General features: G+C 47.8%; 1 protein-coding gene across 2 annotated transcripts; it reads left to right on the top strand.

The window, feature by feature from the left end:
- The first annotated feature begins 237 nt into the window (after positions 1–237).
- On the top strand, positions 238–14,681 carry GPR83 (G protein-coupled receptor 83). Of its 2 annotated transcripts, XM_045894630.3 has the most exons (4): positions 238–1,770; positions 6,018–6,143; positions 8,490–8,623; positions 11,492–14,681. In XM_045894630.3, the coding sequence occupies exons 1-4, from the start codon at positions 1,387–1,389 to the stop codon at positions 12,114–12,116; spliced, it is 1,269 nt and encodes a 422-aa protein (XP_045750586.1). In that variant the 5' UTR covers positions 238–1,386; the 3' UTR covers positions 12,117–14,681. The 2 variants fall into 2 exon arrangements, with proteins under 2 accessions (XP_045750586.1, XP_045750587.1); XM_045894631.3 differs by lacking the exon at positions 6,018–6,143.
- Positions 14,682–20,741: the final 6,060 nt, after the last annotated feature.

The following is a 20,741-nucleotide window of genomic DNA, read 5'->3' as shown; positions in this document are numbered from 1 at the left end:
TGGAGTTCCAGGATCGAGTCCCGCATCGGGCTCCCTGCTCGGCAGGGAGTCTGCTTCTCCCTCTGCCCCTCCCCCCTCTCATGTGCTCTCTCTCAAATAAATAAATAAAATCTTTAAAAAAAAAAAAAAGATTTATTTATTTATTTATTTATTTATTTAATTTATTTATTTACTATTTTTGAGAGAGAGAGCGCGCACAAGTGGGGTGGGGTGGGCAGAGGGAGAAGCAGATGATTCCTGGCTTGATCCCAGGACGCTGGGATCATGATCTGAGCTGAAGGCAGACGCTTAATGGACTGAGCCACCCAGGTGCCCAGGAAAGGTTTTCACCACGGGCAGACAAGTTAAATAACTTGCCCAGGATTTCACAGCTAGGAAGTGACAAAGCTGTGATTTGATTCTGACTCCACAGGATGGGATCCGTGGGTGGCCGGGCTGGGGTGACTGGGAGAGACTCAAGTCTCTCTGGGAATGAAAACAGGTGAGCAAGATATCAAGATTTCCTGTAAAGTAGGCAGAGAACAAAAACGTGGGTAATATACTCCTTAACTACAGCTTCAAAAGCTTCTATGGCAAGAAATGGCGCATAGCTATTTATCTCCTTTGATTCTTGGATCCTGTCAGCAGATTGTCCCGCTTTGAAGTTTCCTTGGAAACCGCCCCCACCCCCATTGTCTTAATACACGTGAGGAAACAAAACCTAGGAAGCCCCCCAGCAAATCTGAAGTCTGGTCCGTGAAGGGGCTTGGAAAAGCCCTGACATCTATTGCACTGCCCGCCGTGTTCCTAACGGACTGGGGATCCACCGCAGTATCGAACCGCGCCGGGGCTGGCGCTCAGACCGACCCAGGTGGAGCGCATCCCGGTCTCCGCGCAGGGAGCCGCCGGGAGCCGGCACACCCCGCTTGACAGCACGCCCGCCCCAACCGCGAGGCCCCCGCGTGGGCGGCTCCCACCGCCTGCCTGCTCCCTAGGCGGTAACGAGGCTGAGGCGGGATGGAGGGGCGAGTGTGACTTCGGGAAAGAGCCCTGGAAGCCGGGCGGAGTTGTCTCCCGCCGTGGGAGCGGGCGGGTGCCGAGCGCCAGAAAGCCCGCGGGCGAGCGGGCGAGCGCGCGCGGGGACAGAGCCTCGCAAGCCCCGCGGAGTTGCATTCCCTCAGGGGCAGCCGGCCGGGCGGGAGCGACCGCCGAGCTGGCGGAGCGGGCGCGCGCCACCGCCGAAGCCGGAGCCGGGGCAGGGGCGGGAGCCGCCGGGGCGAGCCGCAGCGCCGCGCAGAGCCCGGCAAGGGCGGCCAGCAGCCCCGAGCGCAGCCGCGCGCCCTCCCCTCCCTCCCGGCGGACGTCGGCGCGGCGCGGCGCGGGCTGGGGCGCCGGGGCTCGTGCAGGATGGGCCCGCGCGGGGTGCTGCTCTGCCTGCTCCCCTTGGTGCGAGCTGCCGGGCGCCCCGAGGGCCGGGCCGCCGGGCCGGGCCTGGAGGCGGCCCTGGCCGTGTCCAACGCCTCGCACTTTTTCTGGAGCAACTACACCTTCTCCGACTGGCAGAACTTTGTGGGCCGGAGGCGCTACGGGGCCGAGTCCCAGAACCCCACGGTGAAAGCCCTGCTCATCGTGGCTTACTCCTTCATCATCGTCTTCTCGCTCTTCGGCAACGTCCTGGTCTGTCATGTCATCTTCAAGAACCAGCGAATGCACTCGGCCACCAGCCTCTTCATCGTCAACCTGGCGGTCGCCGACATCATGATCACACTGCTCAACACGCCCTTCACCTTGGTGAGGCCCCGGCCCCCCGCCTGCCTCAGCGGGCGCGGCTCTGCGTCCCTCGGCCCTCCACGCCCCCGCCCGTCCCGCTCCCCGGGGCCCCTCTCCTCCGTGCGCGGAGTTCTCCTGCGGTTTTCCCGGATCCGGCTGGCTGGCCTCGCCTCCCCAGCTCCTTCCCCTCTGCCCTCCTCGCTCAAGTCTCAACTCTCTCTGTTCTGTCTCGCAGACTTTCTGTCCCTCTGCTCTGTCTCGCTCTCTCTTTGTGTCTTCATCTTTTTCCCTCCCTGTGACTGTCCTTCTGTCTCTCTCTTCCTCCGCCCCGCCTCTATGACCCCCTTTCCCTCTCCTCCTGTCCTTCTCTGTGGTTTTGTTTTTCTGTCCTCTCTCTGTCTCTTTCTCTTCTGTCTCATCACCTTCTGAGCCCGAGCTTCTGCAGCTGGGGGCACTGGGGTCAATGACTGGAGTGTCTGCAGTCGTCCCGGAACGAATGACCACTTCCTATTTAATATCACTGGGCATTGGGCCTATTTGATATCAAGCAATAAATCGAAGCTCCTGGAAATGTTGGCAGAGATTGCTAAGTCACCCCCATCCCCGAAGTTCCAGCGCATTCCATGCCCCCCCGCCTCCACCGCCACCCTAGGATGCGGCTTTGTGCTGCGGCTGCAACATCAAACAACTGCTAATTGTTAACAGAAACTTAAGTGCATTTTCCTAGACCACTTATTTAAATTGTGTCTCTCTGCTGTGGTTTGACAATGAGGCTGGGGTAAGAAGTGTTGGGGAAAAGATGAAGAGGTGGGCTTTGGTCCCAGGGCCAGGCTAGGGGCATTTGCACATGGGTGGCAGATGTGCCCCCCTCCCCCCAACAAGCCCTGGCTGCTTAGCATCAGTGGTGTCATTTCTGTCCCTCCGTGACTTGGGAGTGCGGTGCTCCTCAGTGGTTTGGGACTGTGAGGGCTAGGACTGAGGTTTCTGAAGCATGAGTAAACGTTTTTTTCACTTTATGGAATAACCTTATTGTTATTTGAGTTATTACCAAAGCAGTATCTGTTCGTACTTCTCTGTCTCTCTTTCTCTCTCTCTCACACACACACACTCAACCAGAAATAATAGAGAAGCCAAAAGAAGAAGGTGAACTCCCACAAGTTCATCCACTTGTGTGAACATCCTTCCAAACCTCACATTTTAAAACTACATTCTCTCTTTTGTCCTCGTTTATGAGAACATTGCATTTTGCAGATGAGGAAACTAAGGCACAGAGGTTCAATCCCTTGTCCAAGGTCATTTAGCTAGTAATTGGCAGAGACAGGGTAAGAATTACTTTTCTGACTCAAGTCCAGAGGTCTGTCCACTAAGCCACCGAACCTGGGGGTGGCAGGTGAGGAGGGCTTCTTGGGCCATGTTAAGCTTCCACTACTCCAAACCATGGACTTTTCCTGCTCGCCGGCCCGCTTATATCTAACCCACTCCTGGCTACTCAGAATCCTCTCGTTACTAGCCAAGGACATCCCCCTCCCCTACCCACTGTTACCTTGAAGCACAAGAGAGAGAATCTCTGGTTCCCCTTGGCTCCCCCCCACCCCCACCCCCTTGGCTTCTATCCTGATAGTCTGCAATGTGGGTGGAGGAGAGGGTTGTTGGGCTGGGCCATCCAGGATGAGAACTGGCCCCAGGGCATGGCCCCTGGGCTGCTCTGCCCAGAGCAGGATGCAAAATTAAATCTTCAGCAGACACAAGGGGGTGGAGGAGAGAAGCCATGGACCCCAGACTAGACTAACTGAGACCTGACATGTCCTGCCTTAGATGATCTCTTGCAAGAGAGAAAGTGGCAGGGTCCTGAGAACCCAGAATGCCTTCGAGATAATCCAGCGCAGCTTGGCCTTGAACCTGACCAGTATAACTGCCCCAATCTAAACTCTTGTCAGAGCTTACAAGGTCCTGGCAAGCAGGGAGGATGAAAAGGTTGGGGGGAGGGTCTTCTAAGGTAAGGCATCCTGTCTTCCAGCTAGTTGGTGACAATGTTTTTCCTCCCTGGTTTCCTTTCCTGTCCACTTTACACATGACAGCTCTAGTTGTTGAGAGAAATGCAAACAGTACTTGGAATTCCCATGGCAGAGGCATACACAGAGTGTGATGGAGCCTGGAGGAGAGAATCATTTATTCTGTTCTGCCAGAGTCCCAGGAGAGGGTCAAAGGAGACTGTACAAAGAACAAGACATTTCAAAGGGGCCTGGAAGGGCAGGAGTTTCCCAGGTTGAGGTGAAGGTTCCATGCAGATAGAGGAAAGGGGAGATCAAAGGCAAAGGGCATCAAGGCTCATGGTGTGTCTGGGGGGATGTTGAATGGCTCAATGGAGCTGGAACAGTGAGGTAGAAAGCACAGTGGGAGGTGTGCTGTGGTGGGGGGGTGGGTAGCTGGAGACCAGCAGAGTGGGCCAGAAAGGAAGACTGGGGCCAGCTTGAGAATGGGCCTGGATACTCTGGAGGCATCTGGCTCTGTCCCCAGGGCCAGGATGATGTGAAGCAGGAAGGTGACAATAATCTGATTTTTAGTTAAGAAAATACCATCAGCAGTGTGAAGGCTGAATTGCAAATGGGACAAGACTGGAGGACAGGGGAAGCTGCTAGGAGGCTGTAAACGGTCCAGGCGAGAAATGATGGGGCACTCCATGAGGGCCATGGCTTTGGGACTGGAGAAGAGGAAATGGATCTGAAAGCCATTGAGAGGCAGCCCTGGTTGGCTCTGTACTGTATTGAATGTGGGAGGTGAGAAGTAGGAGTTGCTAAAGATGTCTAGCTCCATAATGTTAATGGACTGCTCAGAAGCCTCATAGGGCTGCTACCTGCCAACCCCACAGAGAGTAAAGCTACAGTCTACTGTCCTAGTGCCACAATCTGGCCACACTCGTCGTCCCTCATGACTCTCTTCCACACACTCCCGCTAAACCGTCCCACTGCTTATTCCTCAAACAGGGCCTGGGATTTCTGACTCAGTGCCAAGCCCTTTGTTCGTACTACCACAGGTACAAAGGCTATGTACTCCTTAAAGCTCATGTCAGGTATCTCATATGTCATAACGAGGGTAGTTAATCGTGTTAAGTGCTTCCTCTGTACAAAGCACTGCTCTACCTTCTTTTCACGTGTTATCTCTTGTTTGATTTTCCTAACAACGGTTAGCCCATTTTACCCACAAGGACAGTGAAGCTCGTTAAGCCTAAGAGCCTTGCCCGAGGTGACAGTCGTAAGAGGCAAATACTCTGCTATAAATCACTACATGATATTCTTTCTGTCCAACTGACTTGCTTGGTTTCTTTCTATAACATTTTTCCTCTCTATCTCAGCCCCCTCCCACCCTGCCTTGTGGCCCTGATGCCTCTGTCCCGGCCTTCTGTAGGGCACTGAATACTTCCCTTCTTGCATCCTGAGCTACCTGAGTCCACTCCCCAGACTCCTTCGGAATCAGCGCTTGATCTTTCTTGGGCATGGGGCATCACTCAGGAGCGGCTCGAGCGCTGAGGGAGTGAGCAGGCAGCCATGGGTGGTGTGGGATGAGGCCTAGGCCTGCTCCTAGGGCCCCACGCAGTCCTGGAGCTTGTCTTCTCCCTGCCCTGCCCACCCCTCTCCAGGCTCCTCAGTCCCCTTCCCAGATAAAATTGCAAGGTTTGCTTAGTCAACATTAGAGAACACAGCCCCCACGCTGTGTTGTGATTTTTCAGATGTGTGTCTCCCATTAAGTCTGAACTCATGTGGGCTAAGAATGGGTTTTATTGTTACCAGAAAAATAGCTACTATTTATTTCTGATAATACCTTTCTACCAGTCTGCCAGACATGGAATTCTACCCTTTATAGACTTTTTAAAACCTAATCCTTACAATAAGCCTACAAGGTAGAGATTTTTAAGCCTCGTTTTGCAAATAAGGAAACTGAGGTTCAGAGAGATTTTATACCTCACCCAAGGTCACACAGCTAGAAACTAGTAGAGGCTGCAAGTCCAAGTCCAAAGCCCATGGATTCCCACGCTCTCCTGGCACCTAAGAGGGCTTAGCCCCAGCGATATGATCAGGTTTTGTTGAATCGAGTGATTGAAAATCAGTCATGCCAGAGAAAATCATGTGTGACCCACAGTTGAGTAGTGTAGAATGGAAGAAGGGAGGGGCTGGAAGAAGCCTCCTGAGGGATGCTCCTCAGAGGCCGCAAGGGGTGGGTGTCAGAGTCAAGGCCTGTTTGTCTTCTGACCTCTGTGGGCTGGTTTCCAGGTCCGCTTTGTGAACAGCACATGGGTGTTCGGGAAGGGCATGTGCCATGTCAGCCGCTTTGCCCAGTACTGCTCGCTGCACGTCTCAGCACTGACGCTGACAGCCATTGCTGTTGACCGCCACCAGGTGAGGGCACTTACCCCCAACACCCTGTCCTTCCCCCTCTGGCTTTGCTTCTCAGGGAACTGCAGGGCCCCTCACGACAGTGTTTTAGCACATTTTTCAATAAGTGTATTTGTCTTCTTATTGACCAGTATGAGCACTTAGACTAGGCATTTTAAAACATGTGTGCTAAGTGCTACAAAAAAATCATTATTCCCAGTTTGTTATTCCAACAAAGGCTCGTTGCATTGGTGGTTCAGTGGTAGAATTCTCGCCTGCCAACCAAGGCTCATTGCTTCCATTTTGTGCCTCAGAAATTAATGAGCTTGTTTTGGGGGTTGAAAAGGAAACCTGAAAGTCACACATGAAAAGAGATTGGCAAATCATTGCAGGGCAGAGACAAGGGAGATGGATATTCCCTGGTCCCAGTTGTTGAGGAGGAAGACAAGCTAGGGCGTCCAGTGGCAGGAGTAGGCCTCAGGGTAGGGCAGGAAGGCCCTCCTCACTGTCCTGCCCCATCAGACGCACATGGGTGGATATGGTAAAGGAAACCAAAAGGGCCTGGGGGTGCCTATCCTGGAGGAGGGTGGCTCCATGGCAAGTACCTCGCACATGCTAACCTGGTAAATCCATGTTGCATCCTTAGGTCCGTGCTGAATCAAGGAGTGGAAGCTAAGGAAAGTGCATGGGTAGCTTTCCCAAGATCACCTGCCTGGTGAATGATGAAGCTAGGATTAGCACTGAGGTCTGTCTGGTTCAAGCCTCTGCTCTGATCACTAGACCCCCCTATTCTGAGAAGGCTCAGAGGCATCTGCAAGGCCAATATCATAAGGACCACCAGGACAAAGAGAGGGTAGGATTTATTCTGAGTAGCTCCAAGAGGTGCAAACAAAGACCAAGGGAGAGGAGGCTTCAAAGATGCAGATTCAAAGCTGCAACTCAGTATGAGAAAGAATTTTCTAACAGATCAAAGCTGCCTGGGGAGGTAAGGAGTTTCATTTCACTGGCCATTTTTAAGCAAGGGCTGTATGACACTTGATAAGGATGTTTTAGAGGACATTCATCATCTGGTAGGGAATTGGGCTTGGCAAACTATGAGATTTCTTTAGCCCTGAAATGCCATCATTTTGGCATTTATATCGCAGATGCTTTGGGCAAAGTCTGAAAAGGCGGCATACAAATATTTTTCTGCCTTTTCTTAACCTTCTTCCCTAATTCAACAAGAGGGACTCTGAATTGCCTTTACCTGGCCCATGCTTACCCCCATTTAACATAGCTAAGTGACAGTTGACCCTTGGGCCAAAGGTGGGTTGGTCTGAGGAACAAGGGGATAAGTCTTGCCCACATTGACCCCGTTGCTGTGACATAAACCCCAAAAATGGGGCCTTGTCCCAAAGCCAGTGAAATCTTTGAGTGATGTCCGGACCTCTGATCCAGGCTCTCACTTCCTTCAGCAACCTGAACAACGAGAGAGCGTGAGGGGCAAAGATGACAAAATCCAGAAGGGGTATGTGCTAAGGAGCTTCTAAAGCCTAGTCACTTCCTCTCATTAAACCTAGAAAAAAACTGGAGAAAAATTTGGGGGGACACAGCCAGAATGTCCACTGTGTCCTGGGATGACATCCTCAAGTGGTGGCAGCTCTTTATGACCTCTCCCCCTGACCTTGGATTCACCTGTCTCAGGATGCCTTCATCAAGAAATAATGCCCCTAGTCTTAAAATGAGGATGCCATGAAATTCCCAAGTCTTGATTTAAACCTTTTAGGAGAATGGATTGTCATACTGTAGCAATTCCGGGATGCTTTTCAGCCCAAAGCCTGCAACACGGGCTTTACTAGGGGCATGGGAAAACCAGACCCCACTGCAATTTTAGCAATAAATGCAGTAATTTAAATAAACAAATAAAGAATTGTATCACCAGTGTTGTGACTCCCCAGATAAATGTCAGTTTAACTTCCCATGACAGGTGGGGAGAGTCTCCTCTCCATGTTTGTCACCTCAGACCCTCTCAGAGCTCTCCATAACCTAAGGGGTCCAGAATCATGGGGGGCAGGGCCCGATCAGATCCCAAGATGGAGGCCAACCATGGTTTGTCCCTCTGCTGGCCTTGTGGGTGTCACGCAGGCCGACCTCCTACTCTACCCCTGCCCCGTCCCCTCACTGGCCCCTGGTTCTGCCACATATGAGCTGCAAGAGGCCTCTGAGTCCAGACTGTGGGGGTGGGGCAGCCCAGGGGCTTCATCCTAATGAAGGGTGCCTCTTTATAAATAGGACCCGCTTGCTTACTGCCACACAGGAGCGGCTTCTGTCGGGATTCCATCTGCTTCTGAACTGCTTCAGCCAGTGATGCACACCTTGCTTGTTTTCCAGGTCATCATGCATCCGTTAAAACCCCGGATCTCCATCACGAAAGGCGTTATCTACATCACAGTTATCTGGACCATGGCCACGTTCTTTTCGCTCCCACACGCCATCTGCCAGAAATTATTTACCTTCAAGTACAGGTGAGTTGACTAGTAAGGAGTAGCCTGGGGCCTCCCAGGCCCTTGACGGAGGGAAGTCGGAGCCCCCTCTGCCTCCGAGTTACCCAGTGCCCGCTGCACCCGGCTGTTCCCTCTGTCTCTCTCCCGTCCTCTTGCCCCTGAGCCCCGAGGCCTATCTGCCACATTCCTTCCGCTCTTTCTCCGCTTTTCCTCTCAACCACTTTAGCTCCCTGCTTGTCCTCCACCCAGTTTGTCTGCAAGGTCAAGGCAGGAGCGAGCAGCAGCTTTCACCGGGAACATGTACTTACACGGCCACCCAGACCGAGATTCAAAATCGCGCAGGCCTTGTCTAAAGTGGCGATGTTCAAATTCCATCACCCGGCCTGCAAGCGGAACATGCCCGTGTCTGTGTGTCCGAGGCACGAAGCTCCACTTTCCCCTACCTCCCTTTCAGGCTTCTTTGTCATATGCTCTCACAGAACGAGAATGTCTTTCAAAGCACTTCATGTTTTTTTAAATTTAAACACTTGTGTGTACTACTAGTTCATCGAAGGTGCTCTCCCCAGCTAAACTATGAGGCTGGGGAGAGTTGGCGCCATTTCTGATTCTGCTACCTTGGTGTCCCCGAGCACCTAACTTACTGTCTCCACATAACAAGCCCTCAATACATAATTACTTACTTACTGAATAAATGAATGGATGAATGAATGAGCTTCGAGTGATTTTCATCAGTTCACAGTTGTTTTCGATGAGGTTCCTTAGAAACAGACCCTGGGATACATATCGTGCTTTGTGATTTTAAGGAAGTGCTCCTCGGGGTCATGGCTGAGCGAGCGGGGACGCAGGATAGCAAGGGGAAGGGAGTCCAAGGGAAGGTGCAGTTTAGGGGTTGGAGGGATGTCAGGGGTAGCTACAGCCAGTTGCAGGGGGGCTCTAGAGCAAAGATAACATAGAGTTTGTGCAGCCTGGAGGCAAGGGAGCTGGGCTTTCATATTCCAGGCTTCCCTGGGGAAAATGGAAACTCCCAGCCCCTTTTGGCTCTTAGGGGATCTGTAGGAAATGATTTCAGTGACCCCTGAAGCTAGGCACCTACAAGATCGCAGGGGTGGCCGGGGGGCTAGCGGCCTGGCACTCCAGATCAGTGAAGGGGATGTGAGGGGATCGAGGGGGTTGCAGTCTTGGTGTCCCACAGTAGCCGTGTACTGCTCGTCCTGAACCGTGCATTTAAAAACACACATTTCTGTGACACAGGCAGGGTCAGGAGACTAAGCTCTAAAGGCCGGTTACAGCTACAGTTGACCCTTGAACAACACTCCTTTGAATGGTGTGGGTCGACGTCTATGTGGATTTTTGCAGTTAATACAGCCCCGCACTGTAAATGTATTTTCTCTTCCTTCTGATTTTAATAACATTCTTTTTTCCTTACTTTATTGGAAGAATACAAATATATAATACATGTACAAAATATGTGTTGATCAACCATTCAGGTTTTCAGTATGGCTTCCGGTGACTAGTAGGTGATTGGTAGTTAAATTTGGGGGGAGTCAAAAGTCATCCACGGGTTTTCAGCTGTGCAGGGGTCAGTACCCCTAACCTCGATGTTGCTCAAGGGTCAACTGTAATTTATAAGGGCTCCCTCCCCAAATTCTACAATATTGAAATGAATCACATATCTAATTCCCCTAGCACTCAGACTCCCATCTGCCTTCACACGTGGGGAGCTGGGTTTTTTTTCTCCTGCTAACAAAAGCAAAGAGAATTCTCTCTCTTTCAGTAGTGATGGCCACCAGCACATATGACAAGAGCAACAAGCCACATGGTGTGAGGAGAAAACAGCCATTTTGAGTTGCTGCTCAGACGTTTTATAATATGACAACCCCATTCACACCCACAGTCTGGACATTTAGATTAGGACACGGGGTTAGGATTCCCACCACAAGTTCCTGCCTTGTTTTTCCCGGGTCACCTTTTAAAAGGACCACTCAGAGTTGAGGCTGTGAAAAATTAGTGACCACCGCCCCAACCACCTTCCACACAAGAGGTGCTTGCAACCCTGCTCTCTGTCTCCTGCTTGCTCATGACCCGGGACAGAGGACTGTCCTTCCCCCAGCTCCTTGTGCCTCCATTCTGGGATTTGTAAGTAATAAATCTTGGGACTTTGTTTCCTTTGTGTGAGTGTATTGAAACTGTGCCTTCCATCAAAATGGCCCTAGGGTTTTCACTTCCCCAAAGTGGGAGCTTGGATGCCAAGGGAAGTACTTGCCAACCCTGCCTGGGGACTCAGGCCTCCTCATTCAGCAGGTCATAATCTGCAGAGTCTTAACACACCAGCTCTGGGGGCTCCTCAAAGAGGAACCAGGTGCATTCCATAGAAAATAAATACTTGTTATATGAATGGCTGAAGGTATGTTAGTTCAGGCTTTCCCACTCACATTCTTAAGACCCATCATTTCTTTGGCCCACTCCTTAATTCCCCTCTGGAATGGGAGTAGGTAGTAACATGAGGAATTCCAAGATTTCCTGAGCACATTGTGCTCTCAGGTTGAGTTAGTTCTAAGGCTAGGAATACCAGTGTTGGCGTTCATTCATTGAACAAATATTTACCGGGTCTCTGTTATAGGCCAAGAATAATGTAAGGTTAAGAGGACACAGAGAGAACAGGTGTTTCCTTATCTTTATAGAACTCCCAACCTAGTGGAGAGCCAAAAATGTATCAAATAATTACTCTATAGCAAAAGCACTCTAAGGGATGTGCCCAATGGGGAGAAAGGCCAGTGCTTCTTGGGATGAGGCCTTTCCACACGAATGGCACACCCTCCGCTTTCTTTCTCTCTCTCTGCCTCTCTCTGTATCTCGCTCTCTCTCTCTCCCCCTCTCCCCTGCCACCAGTGAGGACATTGTCCGCTCCCTGTGCCTGCCAGACTTCCCTGAGCCAGCTGACCTCTTCTGGAAGTACCTGGATTTGGCCACCTTCATCCTGCTTTACATCCTCCCCCTCCTCATCATCTCCGTGGCCTACGCCCGAGTGGCCAAGAAGCTGTGGTTGTGCAACACAATCGGGGATGTGACCACAGAACAGTACCTGGCCCTACGGCGTAAGAAGAAGAAGACCATCAAGATGCTGATGCTGGTGGTGGTCCTCTTTGCCCTCTGCTGGTTCCCCCTCAACTGCTATGTCCTCCTCCTGTCCAGCAAGGTCATCCACACCAACAATGCCCTCTACTTCGCCTTCCACTGGTTTGCCATGAGCAGCACTTGCTACAACCCCTTCATCTACTGCTGGCTCAACGAGAACTTCAGGGTCGAGCTGAAGGCATTACTGAGCATGTGCCAAAGGCTGCCCAAGCCCCAGGAGGGAAGGCCACCCTCCCCAGTTCCTTCCTTCAGGGTGGCCTGGACAGAGAAGAGCAATGGCCGGAGGGGTCCACTAGCCAACAACCTCCTGTCCTCCTCCCAACTCCAGTCTGGGAAGACAGACCTGTCTTCTGTGGAGCCCATTGTGGCAGTGAGTTAGACGGGGGTCTGGGGTTGGGCGGTGAGAGGCAGGGGGAGGGCTGTCTCCAGCCGAGGTTGGGAAAGGGCCTGAGGACAGAACCTGGAAAAAAGCCTGTCCTCTCACACATGACCTTCACAGTGCTTGAAACAAGGTCCTACAGAAGCCATGGGACCCGTGATTTCCTAGGAAATGCTGTCTAGCCTCCTACCCCATTTGATGTGAAAACTAAAAGACAACTACCAATTAGACACATGTTTATGAATTCCTGTCTAAGAAATGCTGCGAGGCATATCACCCTGGTTCCCTGAGCCAGAGAAACCAGGACAGCTTCAGCCCACATGAGGGCTGAGTCAGCCCTCTGCCTAACAACCCTCCCTGCCACCAAACATTCATAAAGGACACCTGAGTCATCCTGGGGATGTGGCTGACCCAGATGCGCCAAACTCCACTTGAACAAGATTCATTGGCCAGTGAAAGGTGAGTGAGCCACAGCTGACACGGAGGGGGTTTTTTTGCCTCACTTTCTGATGTCCTGGGCCAGGATGAATCACAACAGTGTGGCGGCTGGCTGGATAGATGACAAGAAAGGACCAATTCAATTCCCTTAAAACAAAGAGGAATTATTGAGTTCTCTTAAAGAAGAATTATTATTAAAACTTGGGAAAATTTAGAAAAGCACAAAGAAGAAAACAAAATCACCCCCTTCTGTCACCAATGGTGATGAGTTTTGTTAATACACTGTGGATTTATTTGCAACTTTTTCCTTTGCGTGCGTGTGTGTGCACACTCTTCCTTCCATTCTGAATTACACTTTTCCACGTAGAGATAAGCAAGAAACAGGGCATAACAAGAACTTCTGAGCACTTCTCCCAAGAGTAGTGTACACCGAAGAGTTGAAAGAAGAGGTGGGAGAGGAACCCAAGGAGAAGGCTGTCATGGAGCCAACAGACTGCCCTCATCTCATAACCAGTGGTAGGAAAGGTCTGGATGAAGTACCTTTTCTCCGATGGCAGCCATCGTGATGAGCCGGGGAACAAAACTCATCCAGGAGGCATAATTCCTTCTCTCCTGCACTCACATGGAACAAGTGCTGGTAAAATGTTGCCTTGCCTTTACAGGAGATGATGGAGCAGGCTCTCCAACATGCGGGAAATAATTGCACTTAGACACTTCAAATCCTCCCAAGCTGTCTAGACAGGCCACTTCTCTGTATTGTCTGAATAATAAGGCTTCTTCATGCCAGTTCCCCAAAGACGACTTACTTGTCAACATCACCCAGCTCACATGTCACCTTCAGAAACCTGTGACATCATCATAGTCCTTAAGGACTCAACATGCCAGAGAAATCTCATTCCAGAGACTGTTTTCATCACCTTCCGTCTGGTCCTGGGTGACTCACTGTGTCACCCAGGAGACATAGGCAGAATAGAACTTAATTCACCCACCCTAAACAATTGCCAATCTCACACTGGTTTTGGGTTTCTTTCTAGCACCAGATAGATCTTGAAAGCAAACATGGATATGGAGCTGAATGGAAGACTGAGGTTTGGGGAGAAGGGCTTTGTCCAAGGTTCACTTAGATCTCTTGACTATTCATTGAAACTGAACTTGGTCATATCATCTGCTTTCCTATAATGAACCATGGGGGTTCATTATCCTATTCTCTCTATTTATGAGAATGTTTGAAATGTTTGACTTTCATGGGACAGAGAGGCTTCTAAGCCCATAGGGATCCCAAGTGGATTTTTCAGGCCAAATGGCTTCCAGGCCTGTGCCTACTGTCTCTGCGGTGTCAAGAAGTAGCTAATTGTTTCATCTTAATGCTGCCATGGAAATTCTTTGAACCAGACACAGAACAGACAGGAGGACTACAAATAATTTGTCCTGCTCTGGAATCATGGGAAAAGTGAAGCTTTTCCTTGTTGAGGACATCTAGAAATACTACCAAGTCAGAGGAGACCCTTCTCTGCAGGGGAAGACCCACAGAAGGCCCATTAAGTCTAGGTCTCCTGTCAGTACCTTGTCTTCCCCATTCCCCTTGTTCTCTGTGTGCCTCAGAGCCAAAAGCAATTTGTATTTGTGAATGTGAAAGTTATTAAACTTGAGTCTTTCCAGTGTGTCATAATGAGTACTCTACTATCAATGCTCCAGTCTCAATAAAATATATTTTGGATGCATGGACTATGCTTCTTGGACTTCTGATTAAACCACAGTTGTAGCCTTTAAAATGGGGGTCCATGTGGATCACAAAGAGAACATGAAGACCATCTGTCCACACCCCTGCGTGTTACAACTGAGGAAGCGCAAACATGCTTTGGCTAGGGTAAATGGCCAGCTGGAAAGCTCTGATCTCAGTCTAGTTCTTCTTCCATTGAGCTGGCTGCCATGTCCCCTCTTTTGTGAGGACCCAGGACTCTACCTGTGAGTCCTTGGTGATTTGGGAGGAGACAGAGCTGCCACTGGAGCCTCGGGATTGGATTCCCCACCCACAGTGTGCAATGGATGCCACATTCCCACATTGGCCAGGATTTCTGCCCCTTTGGGCCTGGGCTCCCCTTGTCCTACCAGGTAAGCTGGGTAGGGGCCTTTGTGGTATACATAGTTACTCTGATGCCACCCAGGGCCCAGGAAATCAGTGTCACATAATTTTATAGAAGGTTATATATAGGGGTAATTTACTGAGCCTAGGTAGGGGAAGACTTGAAAGAAAAATGAAAGGCATAGGAAAAGGAGAAGGGTAGTAAGATTTGCTGACACCTAATATGAGAGATGCTATGCTAAATGCTTCTCAGCTCATGATCTCATTCACCCTCGCAGCAATCCTCCAGGGTAGGTATTATCATTTCTACATTGTAGTTGAGGAGACTGAGGCTCAGCTATAGAGCACTCAGCAAAACTGGGGAAATGCTACCTTCTTGGAAATTAGATTTTGAGAAGGCATGTAGAGAAAGAATCTTGATTTGTTTTTAATTCAACGTTCTACAAATTTCCTTGATTGTGAGACACTTTTGGGGTAAAACCTGTTAACCGTCCTAAAAATAAGTGCTTGAGTTACACGTTTTGGGAAATGCATGACTAGGTAGACCCCGTGGCCAATGAGTCCATGGCTCTAATACAGTAGAACTCAATTCTGGTTAGAAACATCTTCCAAACAGACCGTAAGTGACTTCCAGATTGCTGGTGCCCTGCTTGACTGACCATGGTAGGTTGCCAAGGCAAACAGTTGTCTTTTAGCCAGCCTGGGCCTCGGGGTCCTCAGATGGCACAGGCAGAACTCAGCTAAACCCTTACTGCTCCAAACTGGTGTGACATGCAGGCCTCAGGGCCTCTGTGCTGCTGTCCAAGGTACAGGCTCTAGGATAATAGGAGGCATGCCAGAGTGTTGGGGGCCAAGGGCAAATCTGGAAGATGGCAGGGGAACATCGACTGGGGAAACAGCTTGTCTTAGAGTGTTGCCTGTAGGTGGTAGAAGATGCTCATGGTGCTGAGTTCAGGTCATTAGCATCTTGCTTTGGCATCTCTGTGTACCCGCCCCCACCATTCTCTCTCATTTCAAGGAGTAGCTAAAGAGGGAACAAATAAGGTATGTGCAGTGCTGGATGGCACTTAAAAAATATTCTAATGATATTTAATGTGAGAAAGCCCTGAGTTCACTCTCCTTTCTGAGACTTTGTAGCCTCTCTTGCTGAGAATAAGCTATTTGCTGCCTTATGGGTACGAAGCGGTTGATGTTACTAGCTCCTTCTCTCCTCCTGTTTCTAGTCTAGCAGGAACCTTATCCTCAGTCTGGTCATGGATTGAAAGTGCTCAGATTAAATGTGAGGAAGGCAAAAGAATCATGAACACAGGATTTAGGATATTGGTTACTTGAGATGGAGGAGAAGGGGTTAGGGTGATGGGGTTATAAATAATTGTCAAGGTTCTAGTTTTTGTTTGGGGCAACATTAAGAGTGAGGCATAAACCAAGGATTATGATTAATTCAGTTCTGTGCCTCTGTAGTCTACAAACAAACAGTAAACCAATAAAAATGGAGATCTAGAGGTCTAAGCCTTTATTTTTCTTCCCTGTATCCTTCCAATCAAGTTACTTCTATGTCTGTATTATTAAAACATGCAAATAGAGTTCACTTCCAAGACGAGTAGGGTATAACAATTATATTTCTGTTTTTACAAACAACCTTCTTCTTCTGGAGTTAAAACTTCCTCTTTGTTTCTGGCTTAGTTTTCTATGTCACTATCACTAATTCCTCCCCAATTTTTTGAAAGAGTTAAAAACCCCTTTGTGACCTGACCACGCACAAAGAGTGTCTGCCATCGCCCTTCCCCCACACCTCCTGGGCTGTCAGCTGCTCCTCCCTGGGCTGGCAGATCTTTCTGTCTGCAGAACACCTGCTTTTCCAGGATCCCCGTTCTTCTCTACCCAGTGGCTAGGTCTTGCAGTTTCCTAGATACCTGTTTTCCTCTTTTTTTAAATTTACTCCTTTATTTTAGAAGACCACATTCTTTAGCAGTTGCCCAAGAAAAGGTACATAGAAACTAACTGAATTTTGAAAACATTTCTATTAGTTTTCTACTGCTGCCATAACAAATTCCCACAGTCTTAGTGGCTTAAACAGCACAAATTTATTATTTTACATTTCTGTAGGTAGGTCAGAATCTGACACAGGTCTCCTAGAGCTAAAATTAAGGTGTCTTCAGGGTTGCATTCCTTTCTGTAGGCTCTGGGTTGGATCCATTTCCATGTCTTTTCCAGCTTCTCGAGAACCCCCCCACATTCCTTAGATCATGGACTGCTTCATCCATGTTAAAAGCCAGCAACATGGTATCTCCCTGACCTTCTAGAGTCACATTTCCTTCTCTCTTCTTCTGCCCATCCCCTCCACTTTTCAAAGGTGATTACAAGGATGTAATTTGTGAACCTTTGTGATTACATTGTGTCCACCTGAATAATCCAGGATAATCTTCCTATTTTAAAATCAGTGACTAGCAACCAAAATTCCATCTACAACCTTAATTCTCCTTTGCCTGAGCATATTCATAGGTTCTGGGAATCAGGAGGTGGGAGGCCATTATTCTGCCTACTAGCGTTGCTCATCTACTTTCCAGCATGTCTGCTGAGAAATTGGATGCTTTTTTGATTCCTAGTCCTATGTATGTGACCTGATGATCTATTTTAGGTAGAGGTCAAGGAGGTGAGTTGAATGGCTTTAGTAAGAATCATTACCTCTGCACCTGAAGTATTTAATATAGGCACAAACCTCTGTGATTCCTTCAGAGAGATGACATTGCTTTTGGCTTGTATTTTCACTGGGAGGAGGAGCTTCCGGGGGCTTCCATTTGATACTACTGTAACTGACCTCATGTGTAGATTCTGTTGGTTGCTAAGTATTCCAACTCTACACTTAGAAACTCAGGAATTAGCCACAGAATAAACCCATGGACCCCATATGAGTGGGACAAAAGCCAAAATTCCATTTATCACTTGACCTCTACAAGACCTCACTCTCACCTGTGGATCACGACTTTTTTTCATCTCTAAGAACTGGTGTGAACAAAAAGCCAGTCCAGTTATCCCCAAATTGGTCATTCCATAAGCCCATTTGGAGAAGCTGATTGGGAGAACTATAGCACTTACTGTGACACTGTCATAGTCTTTTCTTTATTCAAGGGGTCCATGATCTGTAAACTAACTTGGGTATGGAAATTAAATGAGGGGCTCTGAATTTCAAATGTGGTAGCTAAAGTTAGGTCTCCATTTGCCAGACCTGTGGGTTTTTTTGTTTTGTTTTGTTTTATAAATCAAGTAGTACCTTAGTAGAACGTCCTTCTATTCATTCAAGGTCCCTGTGATAATTTAGTCACTATGAAGTTCCTGTAGGACAAATAATTGACAAATGAGCTGACCCTGCTGATTGTCGTAGTAACCATACCCTCTGTGTCACTAGAGGTGAGTACTGCTGCCACCCCAGAATCCAGTCCCATCAACCTCACTCATATTAGGAAGTCCATTTCAAAGACAGCCTCTTCACATTCATTTTTGATGCATGGAAAAGATCCACACTAGCACTTTCACATATGTCTGCATTTCTCTCACTGGTGTGTTTCTCTATGCCTTGGAAAGGTCTGGGCCCTCTCAGAGGACATATTTAAGGGTGAATGCATGGGTCATACCTAATAAATCCACTGCACTATTCCTATTTCTCAAAGTCTTTGCATTACTTCTTCTAACTTAAAAAGGAATTTATGACATCTCAAGCTCATTTGGCATAGACCACTACTGAGCCCAGAGACAAAAGAAACCTAGCAGATCATTAAATTAATTATAAAATTATTATTGCTTATTAAATTAGTTAAAATCATTCTCAAGGCCCCAAACAGCTAAAATAATCTTGAAAAAAGAAGAATAAAGTTGGAGGTTTCATTTCACACTTCCTGATTTCAAAACTTATTATAAAGTTATGGTGATCAAAACAGTGTGATAACTGGCAAAAAGACAGCTCTAGAGACCAATGGAATAGAATAGAAAGCCCAGAAATAAACCCTCATGTATAAGGTCAAATGATTTTCAACCAGGGTGCAAAGACCAATGGGGGAAAGGAGACTTTTTTTTTTTTTAAAGATTTTATTTATTTATTTGACAGAGGGAGAGAAAGCGAGAGAAGGAACACAAGCAGGGGGAGTGGGAAAGGGAGAAGCAAGCTTCCCGCCGAGCGGGGGGCCCGATGCGGGGCTCGATCCCAGGACCCCGAGATCATGACCTGAGCCAAAGGCAGTCGCTTAACCAACTGAGCCACCCAGGTGCCCTGGAAAGGAGACTTTTTAATAAATGATGTTAGGTGAATTGGATATCCATATGCAAAAGAATGAAGTTGGACCCTCACCTCATACTGTATACAAAAATCAATGCAAAATGGATCCAAGACCTAAATATAAGAGCTAAAACTATGAAACTCTCAGAAAAAAACATAGGGAAAAAAGTCTTCATGACATTTGATTTCACAGTCATTTCTTAGGACAGCAACAGCATAGGCAACAAAAGTAAAAATAGATAAATCTGACTACATCAAAATTTAAAATTTCTGTGCATCAAAGGAAACAATCAACAGAGTGAAAATGCAACCTATGCAATGGGAGAAAATAATTGCAAATCAAATATCTGATGAGGAGCTAAGAGTCAGAATATATAAAGAACTCCTACAGTTCAACAACAACGAAACAATCCAATTAAAAATGGGCAAAGGAGAGGTGCCTGGGTGGCTCAGTCAGTTAAGCTTCTGCCTTCTGCTCAGGTCATGATCCCAGTGTCCTGGGATTAAGGCATGGGTCGGGCTCCCTGTTCATCGGGAGCCTGCTTCTCCCTCTCCCTCTGCCAGTACCTCTGCTTGTGCTCTCTTTCGCTCTCTTTTGCAAATAAATAAATAAAATCTTTTTTAAAAATGGGCAAAGGATTAGCATAGACATTACTCCAGAGAAAATATACCAAGAAACATATGAAAAGATGCTCAACATCAGAAATCATTAGGGAGATGCAAATCTAAGTCACAGTGAGATACTACACATTAGGATGGCTAGTATCAAAAAACCAGAAAATAATCAATTTGGAGAGAATGTGGGGAAATTGGAACTTTTATACATGGTTGATGGAAATATAAAAGGGAACAGCTACTAGGGAAAATAGTATGAGAATTCCTCAAAAAATTTTAAAATAGAATTGCCATATGATTCAGAGATTCCACTTTTGGTTGTAAACCCAAAGGATTTGAAAGTAGAGTCTTGAAGACATATTTGTACCCCCAACTTCATAGCAGCATTATTCACAAGCTAGAAGGTGGAAGCAACTCAAGTGTCCCTCAGTCTATGAATGGATAAACAAAATATGGTACATATACACACACCGGAATATCATTCAGCCTTAAAAAGGAAGGAAATTCTGACACATGCAACAACATGGATGAACCTTGAGGACATTATGCTCTGTGAAATTAGCCAGTAACAAAAACACAAATAGTGTATGATTTTACTTCTATGAGGTCCCTAGAGTAGTCAAGTACACAGAAACAGAAAGTAAAATGGTGGTTTCCAGGGACTGGGGGAGGAAAGAATATGGAATTATTTAATGGGTATAGAGTTTGGGGTTCTGCAAGATGAAGAGTTCTGGAGATTAGTTGCACAACAATATAAATTTATTTAACACTACTGAACTGTACACTTAAAAATGATTAAGATGGTAAACATCACTTACCGTGGTAAATAGAACAACAAAAAAAGAACCATGTGCTCTTTTTTTTGGTCTTATTTTATTTAAAAAAATGGTTATGATGATAAATATTTATATTTATAAATAAATATATTTTAGAATATCATTATACATATAAATTTTATATGCATTTTAACGACAATTTTTAAAATTTTCTTTCTTTTTTCTAAAAGCTTTTATTTATTATTTGACAGAGAGAGAGAAAGAGAGAGAGCATGCGTGCATGCGCACGTGCACAAGCAGGGGGAGGGGCAGGCAGAGGGAGAAGCAGGCTCCCGGCTGAGCAAGGAGTCCGATGCAGGACTCGATCCCAGGACCCTGGGATCCTAAGATCATGACCTGAGCTGAAGGCAGACGTTTAACAGACTGAGCCACCCAGGCAGCCC

Source organism: Mirounga angustirostris, unplaced genomic scaffold, assembly GCF_029215605.1.
Source record: "Mirounga angustirostris isolate CCGP_5_RB_7025 unplaced genomic scaffold, mMirAng1.0.hap1 SCAF_13, whole genome shotgun sequence".
Taxonomy (NCBI): domain Eukaryota; kingdom Metazoa; phylum Chordata; class Mammalia; order Carnivora; family Phocidae; genus Mirounga; species Mirounga angustirostris.
The sequence above is the reverse complement of the archived record's forward strand: the minus strand, read 5'-3'. Positions and strand labels throughout refer to the sequence as shown.